General features: G+C 33.9%; 1 protein-coding gene across 3 annotated transcripts; it reads right to left on the bottom strand.

Moving 5' to 3' along the window:
• Positions 1–1,300: 1,300 nt before the first annotated feature.
• Positions 1,301–7,495, bottom strand: LOC107886489 (uncharacterized). 3 transcript variants are annotated; one of them, XM_041098771.1, is made up of 6 exons: positions 7,164–7,495; positions 6,534–6,601; positions 4,304–6,434; positions 2,563–4,149; positions 2,199–2,253; positions 1,301–1,690 (listed from the first exon to the last, which is right to left on the bottom strand). In XM_041098771.1, the coding sequence occupies exons 1-6, from the start codon at positions 7,291–7,293 to the stop codon at positions 1,555–1,557; spliced, it is 4,107 nt and encodes a 1,368-aa protein (XP_040954705.1). In that variant the 5' UTR covers positions 7,294–7,495; the 3' UTR covers positions 1,301–1,554. The 3 variants fall into 3 exon arrangements, with proteins under 3 accessions (XP_040954705.1, XP_040954707.1, XP_040954709.1); XM_041098773.1 differs by having other exon boundaries at positions 2,563–4,146; positions 7,164–7,494; XM_041098775.1 differs by lacking the exon at positions 6,534–6,601 and having other exon boundaries at positions 7,164–7,284.
• Positions 7,496–9,385: the final 1,890 nt, after the last annotated feature.

Below are 9,385 nucleotides of genomic sequence, written 5' to 3'. Positions count from 1 at the left end.
AATTGGAAGGAAAAGCATTGAAGAAAACTCATTTATCTCTAGTATTTATGAAAATATTTTTTGCATAATAAGAAAAAAAAATCAAGTAAAAAAAAACTAGAAAGGAAAGAAAAATACCATAATAAAGCGAAGGTGGAGAGAGAGAAACTAAAGAGGAAAAGAGAAAGACAAAGGTAACTTTTTGTAGGAAGTATAAAAGAAACGTTGTTTTCCTTCCAACCTTAACGTAAAATGGTTTATTTTTAATATTTCTTTCAATTTGCTTTGGCTTCCTTTAACCTCTTCACTAAGGTTGGATTTCATCATATCTTGGTGAGTTGGAATTTCAAAAAAAATCTATCGAACTGGAATTTAGTATTGTTTAGATGACCTCCAGTGAGATGGGATTGATGACTTAAAACACATGAGTGAACCAATTCCAACCCTCACCCTCATTCCTTTCTTTGTTGGTCTTTGGTATCAACAAGAAGACAACCTAGGACATAGGCAAGATTACACAAGACATACCATAATGCCAACCTACCTACGTCAATAATGCCTGTTTAGCTTTTGGCCCTGATCCTTGAACTTTGACTTGTCAATATGGCTTGCAAACCGATACTATAAGACAAAGAATGACCCATTATATACACCCAAAAATATGAGGAAAAAAAGGGGTCAAGATCATCACTTTTATTCTTCTATCATCTTAAACCTCTCATTTTTCTCCTCATTCCTTTTCTTATTGATCTTTTGTATCGACATACTTCAACTATTTTTGATAAAAAAAATGATATTTGAGCTATACTTCCGCATTCAAATCACCCAAAACATCTTCTTCTTTTTAAATCAATCAATAATAAACGATATGTCTCTTGGTTTCTTATTTCTAAGGTTTGCTTCTAAATCTGAAATCCTAAACTTTTCTTTCTCTCGTTTTGCCTTTTGTTTTCATTACTTTCAAAACAGTCCTTGGTACGACTCTAATCATGCGATGAATCTAAATTTAATGTTGAGTTTATGAAAAACAAAGATATCATGTCCCAGTCGATTGTATTTCCTTCTCCAATGCAATAAAAGAAATAAAATCTATTGTTTTTCGTTTTTATCAGTCTTCCACAGTTTTAATTTCTTTTTCCATTATCTGAACAGTAAATAGAAAACGTCAAAACCGAAATCTGCCCTTGTAGATTTTAGTTCAATATGTAGTTCTACTTAATTTCTTCAGCCTCAAAAGAGATCTAAATATGCTAATAAAAGTAGCCAATTATGCCACGACAAAACTTGAGCAACATTGACATGGAAAATTTATTCCCAGACATTCAGGAAACGGGGGTGTTCATTTTCAGCTTCATCGTCACCATCAATTACCCAAAATTATAAGTACAATTTGAGTATATCATTTCTGACCAAAAAAATTGAGAAAAAGTAACAATCAAGATTACTAGAATGCAAAAACTACAAAACATCGGATTGCAACACCACTCTACTGACAATGATTAAGGAGAACAAAAATGGCAACCCATAACGGATGAAAGACAAAACAACATAGGGAAAACAGAAACACGCCGTTGACTATGGTGCCTGACTGTCTGGAACAAATTCTTCAGACTGGCTATCAATGGCTTGAGAGGCTGTTAGTTTAGCCTTCTTGTAACTGCTTGAATTGCGAAGGATTGCATGCAAGGACATGCTCTTGGGGTTAGAAGACCTGCTCAAAAAAAAAAAAAAAAAGAAAGAAAGAAACAATAATATGATATTCAGAACACGTGCTACTGCACAATGGAGATGTTTGACATAGATAGATTTTGTTCATACTTTTCAGTGTTATCAAATGAACAAAGAAATGAAAAGCCGCCAAAAGAAATTTGAAGAATTCTTTCCAGAATTTTGGCATTTCAATATGCATTACCAAAAGATCTTTGCCCTTAGCTCAGTCCCACCCAAATCCAAAAATCAATGCACAATGCAACGGGAACAAGCTTCACATCAATGAGCTTAATTTTTGGTAGCTAAGGTTGGATAAGAGAGACTAGCTTTAACCATATGAAAGGCTTGCGTGCATGAGAAAACTATAATGGTAAATTTATTAACATAGAACGGGTATTCAATATTACCTAAACCTAACAAAGTGTCTCTAAACCATACATATAAAAAATGCAACAAGTATATCATAAAATAAAGAAACGAATGAATTTATCGATGTTGATCCACCTTACCCTGGTTTTGGTTTGTCTCTTCCACCAGCTTTTTCGCATTTTGAGTTATAAGATCCTACATCAAAATTCAACATAAACAGAAGAAACTATCACCTATGCAATCCAGATCACAATTAACCATAAATAAAATGCTGCAATAAAACAATAAGAAAATGCTAATTAAGTTAAATCTTCAATTTTGTTCATCTATCAAAAACCACATGTGAAAAAAGGTAAAATAACCCTATCATATGCAAACAAACAATATCAGTTAGGCACTTTGAAGACGAAACACATTAACATGAGCAAATAATGATTCAACGTGTCAACGCATAAAGAGTGGGTTTTAAGAACTAATAAATCTGTGAGAAAGAATATGAATTACCATTTGGTGATGAACTGCCGTTCACATGACTGTTGCCTGAAGAGTCGGACGATGATGAACTATCAGACGGAGTTTTCGTGCTGGAATCCGAATTGCCTATTCCATCTTCGTCATCAGAGCTCTCCTTATCATCATGCCCAAATATTGTACCTGAGGTACCCAGTAAATTCTTCTTATTTGCCAAGTTGTTTCCAACTTTCCTGCCATTACTTTCAATAGCTTTGGCAATATCCAGAGGAAGTCGATGCCCATTACCTCCTTTCTTTAGATTAGGAGTACTTTTGGGTGTTTCCAAGGCGGAGCTTGATACAACGTGAGGGTTATTTTTCTCTAAATCTCTAGATGACCTTGAAGAATTGACGTCAATGGGCCTCTGAGCACTTTTAGGTGTGGAATCAATTTTGTCAGATTTATTAGGTTCTTTTGCCGCACTTTCAGAAATGGTCAAAAGTGGCTTATTAGATTTAACATTGGCGCTACTTGGTTCAACCTTCGACGAAGATCTTTGAGATTGGATGGAGCTAGATTTGGCTGCTTGAGCTTTTGCTTCCTTGTCTTGATTCCCATTTAACATTTTTGAAGATAGTTCAGGTTTAGTGTTCTTTTTCCCTTTCATCACAGTTTCCACTCCTGTTTTGCGCGTGGCCTTATCAATGATAATCTTACCAGAATTAACAATTTCATGTTTCTGTTGGCTTTTGACCCTTCCATTTCCACAGGGGTCTTCAATTTCATGATTATCTACACGAGTGCTTTTAGAGTGATCTACACTGACAACATCTTCAATATGCCTTCCGTCATTTTGTGGTTTAATTGTATCTCGATTAGATCCCAAATCTGATCCATTCAATTGCACAGCAGAGTTTGAATCTAGCATCACATTCTTCCTTGTGGATTTAGACGAGGCACTCACCTCACTCACGTTATGAACTAGGACTGTTGAATCCCGGTGATCAACATCATCCTCTCCTTCCAATTCTGGAGGGGCTACTACAGTAGAGCTTTTCTTCTTAGTTCTTTTCCTTGGTTTGTTGTCCCTTTTTTCTGCATTTGCAGGACCATTTTCGCATTGCTTCAAGGACTCCAGCACATCCTGAATCACATCATCAGCTTTCAGATCAGTAACTGAAGGCGAACAGTCTGATTTTTTTATTTTTGATTCCTCTTTTCCATCAGTTTTGCTGCCTTGCTCAGCATTATCACTCAAACGGTCACCATTCACAAACATAGGACGCTCGACAGGAGATAAATCACTTGCAGTACCTCTATTATGTACTACATCTACTGCTTCTGTCCCTCCAACAGGATCCTTACTCTTCTTGTACTTCCTTACTTTCTTGGAAGACTTCTTAGGTTCCACGATTTTCTCTTCCAAGGTACAACTTTGATTTCCATGCCTTGATACCCCAAATTCTTTCCGGAAATCAATTCCTTCTTGTGAAACAGGTGTAGGATGGCCATCCACAAGGCTGGAAATCTGATCATATGAATCTCTAGCCTTTATTGCTGATGCAACATCCGGTTGGGCTGCTTCATTTTGGCTTTTCAAGTTGCCATCATTGGTATCATCCATATCATTGTAACCTGCTAAAGTTGGTATTAATACTAGAAAAAGTTATTTCTTGTGTATTATTTCTATTAATCCTGGACTATGGTTGAAATGGAAAAGATATTTTTTGGGGGGAAAGGGGGGACAAGGGGGTGGGGGGTGTAAATAAATTGCATATAAGTAGGAACTTACCCCCAAAGTGGGGCACTTGATTTGTTTCACTAACTTCCTGCATTTTCATTGATGAGATCAGACCAGATTCAGATATTTCTCCACCTGCAGAACGTTTTCCAAGAAAAGAAACTGGATCACCTTTACTGCCCAAATCTTTGTCTTTAATGGCTTCTACAGCCTGAAAAGTTTCCACATGAACATCTTTTGCAGAAGAGACTTCACTATCTACTTGACTAGGATTTGATTTTTGCCTTTTCCTGTTCTTCTTCCCACCGCTCGCATTGGCCGTCGACAAATGGTTTTGTTTTACGGATTCAGCATTCAAGGGATCTACGACAACCATCGTATTTTCCAATTTCTGACCTAAAGTACACTCAGTGGTTACAGTATTGAGATCAGTAGCTTGTTCTCCATTTTCTATTAAAGAATTGTCATTAACATCTTTCTTCTCGGCTTTGCGCTTTTTCTTTGATACAGGCCGAGATTGAAAGGAATCTTCTTTTGACTCATGTTCCTGGTCCTTGTGAGCAACATCTTTATGTTTATTAGTTTCCAATTCAGAATGTTCTCCTGGAACGTTTATTCCCCCATCGGCCATCTTTTTCCTAGCAGTTGACCTCTTATTTCTGTCAGAAGACAAACTCCGAGAGGTTTCATCCACATGAATTTGGCTTCCCAGATTTGCATCATTCAAAGCCAAACTTGGTCCATTATGAATCAAATTTTCTTCAAGTACACGGCCTGAATCCAACGCATCTTTCCCAGATTCAACAACTAAAGCACCATTTTCTTTAGAATCATGGTGGATGGCATATTTGTTTCTCTGGGGCACTTGATTTGTTTCACTAACTTCCTGCATTTTCATTGAAGAGATCAGACCAGTTTCAGATATTTCTCCACCTGCAGAATGTTTTCCAAGAAAAGAAACTGGATCACCTTTACTGCCCAAATCTTTGTCTTTAATGGCTTCTACAGCCTGAAAAGTTTCCACATGAACATCTTTTGCAGAAGAGACATCACTACCTCCTTGACTAGGATTTGATTTTTGCCTTTTCCTGTTCTTCTTCCCACCGTTTGCATTGGCCGTCAACAAATGGTTTTGTTTTACGGATTCAGTATTCAAGGGGTCTACGACAGCCCTCGTATTTTCCAGTTTCTGACCTAAAGTGCACACAGAGGTTGTATTGAGATCAATAGCTTGTTCTACATTTTCTATTAAAGAATTGTCATTAACATCTTTCTTCTTGGCTTTGCGCTTTTTCTTTGATGCAGGCCGAGATTGAAAGGAATCTTCTTTTGACTCATGTTCCTGATCCTTGTGAGCAACATCTTTATGTTTATTAGTTTCCAATTCAGAATGTTCTCCTGGAACGTTTATTCCCCCATCGGCCATCCTTTTCCTAGCAGTTGACCTCTTATTTCTGTCAGAAGACAAACTCCGAGAGGCTTCATCCACATGAATTTGGTTTCCCAGATTTGCGTCATTCAAAGCCAAACTTTGTCCATTATGAATCAAATTTTCCTCAAGTACATGGCCTGAATCCAATGCATCTTTCCCAGATTCAACAACTAAAGCACCATTTTCTTTAGAATCATGGTGGATGGCATATTTGTTTCTCTTTTTAGTTTTCTGCTTTTCCTTTAAAACAGATGTAGCTACAGAAGCTTGTAGATCTTCAGATATTTTGTCATCTCCAACATCTTTCGACTGTACCTTCGGCCTTGACCCCGTGTTGGTAGCAGGGAACGAAACCTGATTATTACTATCAGCTGTATGTTCAGCTTCCTTACACAAATTTCCTGAGTTTTCTTTGGTGGAATTGCTAAAACCAAACTGTTGAGACGCAGAATTCTGTTTTGCATGACAGTCATCTCTGTCTTGTAGCAAAGGTGCATCATTGACATTGGACAATCTTTTGGCTTTATCAACAGGTAGAAGATCAACAACATCAACCGAATAATTATTAATTCCAGTACCGAAGCAGGCTACAATGTTGCCAGCATCAGGTTCAATGGAATTATGATTTTCCCTATGCTCTTTAGCACTCGAGGCATCAACCGAAAGAAACCAACTCCTGCTCACTCCACCAAAAGCACTTTTCACAAACATGGAATCAGAAAGGTGATAAAGAAATCCTTTGCGCTTTACCTATTCATGTTAACAAAGCCATGTCAATGTAAAATTTAAAATCAACAGTAAGACATCCTTAACAAGTAGCATCATAACAGTACAAGATATAGCACCAACCTTTAACGCATTAATCTTTATCTCCCCAATGTTGGGAAAGCACAACGGGTGTTCATACAGTATCTTTTCTGCAAATCAGCAGCACATAGATATTACTAACTAAAACAGAACTTTACAACACTTGATCTTAAAGATGAAGTTGATATGTCAGTTACTAAAAGTTGATAAACTAAATTAAGATCAAAATATGTTAGACAACTAGAACCAGTGACTATTTTTGAGAATGATAAAGCACAAGGAGAAATAATACATAACTTCCATAACATAACTATATCTACATTCTACATATCAAAACAATGCACCATTTCTTTTCCTGTTCAAGCATTCTAGAGGAATTCTCAATGGCTACAACAACTTCAGCACTTTAATTCACCTAATTTTAGGTTAATTACAGGGGAAATTTTAGATTTCCTATTCAAGTTCTGATCCTTGAGGTCTCAAATGGATGAACACTTTGAACTGGTATTGAAAAATAAACAAAGTCCAGCCGATAACGTTGCTTTATTACTTTAAAGAAGATAAATTTGTATCCTCCAAAAGCAAAGAATGAAACTTTACTTAAAAAGACAAATGGTAAACCAAAACACCAAGAAATCAAAGATGAGAGGGGAAAGGGAGAAAGTATCATACTTTTAAGATCGGAAACGGTTTCGGAGTCGGAGACGATCATGGCGAGGTGAGTATCAAGGTTGGAATCAATGAAAATACTGTGGTAGACATCGGAACAACCGCAACCGGAGGTGGAATCCGGCTTTTCCATTTCCTTTTTGAAAGGAAGACGGCGACCTATAACCGGGGAAAAAAAGGGTTTCGAGTTTTAAGTAGAAAAGGAAAAGGAAAAGGAGGTAGAGTTTTGTGGAATGAGGGGGGGTTTGTTAGTGTGGAAGACGAACAGACTTCGGCCTAAATGGCGGCATGCGCGAAACAAACTAACTAGAACATGTTGAAGCCTGTCTTGTCCTTTAAAACTGAAGTAGTGAGAATCGGCCTGTTTTTATATTTGAGTTCGGGCTTATTAAACTTAACCCATATAAATAGGAACTGGGTTAGGCTTCACCTAATCTCCATTTTTTTATGATTATTGGATATATCCAAAATTATACAAAATAGAGAGAAATATTTTTATTTTTATTTTTATTTTTAACACTTGAATACCTTAGAATTTCGTGTCGGGTTATTTAATAAATATAATTTATTTTTAATTTTAAAATAATAAATTTAAATTGATTATATTTTTAATTATTTACCTTAAATATATTTCAATACCAATTATATTAAAGATAATAAAAATACTAATTTTCATAATTTTTTTAATTATAAAAATTCAACTTCCCCATTTTTCTAAATACTTGGGTAAATATAATCTTATATAAACAAAAAAAAGTCAAAGTTTCTCACTAAAAAAGTAATATTCATATATGGATAGTGAAATTCTTGACCTTTTTTGAAGAATTATTTGATTATTTTTAAAAATATTTATTAAATGTGTAAAAAATTAAATCTTCCTAAAATCGTGAGAAATTACTTTTACCTTTTTTATTATTTCTTATATAACCGAAGCTGACAAAAATCCGATATGGATAGTCTACACTTTCGACATCTGTATAACTTTATATAAATAACATGTGCTTTCTATTTAATCTTTTTAATTTTATAAAAATTAGTTTAAAAATCTTATTTATTTACTTCAATAATTTATATTTTACTTTATTACAGTATCTTACATAAAAATTTAATTTAAATAATTCTTTCCTATAATAATTTTATGCGTTAACTACATAAATAGTCACTCATCTTTATTCAATTTTTTTCTTTTTGCCACTGAATTATAAAAAATTACATTTTTGTTACTATTATGATCGAGTTATAAAGTTTTGGTCACTCGTTCGTTAACGAGGGTTACAGCCTTTATGAAAAGTGACATGGCATATTAATCCAAGAGTTAATATCTAATTTGACTCTTAAATTATAACTAAAACATTCAATTTAGTCCTTTTACAACTTTTTTTTAATGATGATTCTAAAAAATTTTCAAAAATATCTCTAAAAAATTCTGAAATTTCATTATTTATTTTTTGGAATTAAAAATATGTTTTTTAAAATTTTAAAAATAATCAAAATATCCTTTAAAATATCATAAATTCCAAATTTTATTTAAAAATTAAAAATATCAAAAAAATCTTTTAAAATTCTAAAATTTCATTTTTTTTTTAAAATATTTTTAAATATAATTATGTAAAAAAGTTAAAATTAATAAAATTCTAAATACATAAAAAAATAAAAAATATATAACTAGAAAGCCAACTTCTTCATCATTATCATCAAGAGTTCCTTTTGGAAGCTGGCTTTCAATGGAAATTAACCTTGGTTCAGATTTAGGTGGAAGAGGTAGTGGCGGTGCTGGTTCATCGTGTTGGAACATTTTCAAATATTTATAGTGTTCTAATAACTATAAATGAATGGGTGTAATTAATCAAAAGATTATATTGTTTGATTTTTTGAAAAAGAATTATAACTATTTAAATAATTTTATTTGAATAGTTATAATTAAATGAATAATTACGTGTTTATTTTAAAGACATTAGTATTCAGAAAGACACATATTGATGAAAGATGCCTCTATGAAGAGACATGAAAATTCCTATAAATAGGAATGAGATTTCATTTGGAAATCATACCAACAAATTCTAATATTCTTTCTTTTCATCCTTCATTTTCTAATATTATTAGATTATTCTATAAAGTATTACTGTAGAAATCCTTTATAGAAATTGAGTTCCTTGTCATATATTGCTCAGTGTGTAGTGGGCTATTCTCGTCAGTGCAAAACGCAAATAGCCATTGGCTTCATT

The sequence above is a fragment of the Gossypium hirsutum genome, chromosome A03 (assembly GCF_007990345.1).
Source record: "Gossypium hirsutum isolate 1008001.06 chromosome A03, Gossypium_hirsutum_v2.1, whole genome shotgun sequence".
NCBI classification, from domain to species: domain Eukaryota; kingdom Viridiplantae; phylum Streptophyta; class Magnoliopsida; order Malvales; family Malvaceae; genus Gossypium; species Gossypium hirsutum.
Note: the sequence above shows the minus strand (reverse complement) of the source record. Positions and strands in the feature narration are given on the sequence as shown.

Bases quoted from the DNA above. Each gene is read 5' to 3' on its own strand.
- LOC107886489 (XM_041098771.1), bottom strand. From the start codon at position 7,293: ATGGAAAAGCCGGATTCCACCTCCGGTTGCGGTTGTTCCGATGTCTAC. The intron at 6,602-7,163 runs GTATGATACTTT...GCTGATTTGCAG, and splicing joins AACCGTTTCCGATCTTAAAA to AAAAGATACTGTATGAACAC. The intron at 2,254-2,562 runs GTAATTCATATT...ATTTTGATGTAG, and splicing joins CGGCAGTTCATCACCAAATG to GATCTTATAACTCAAAATGC.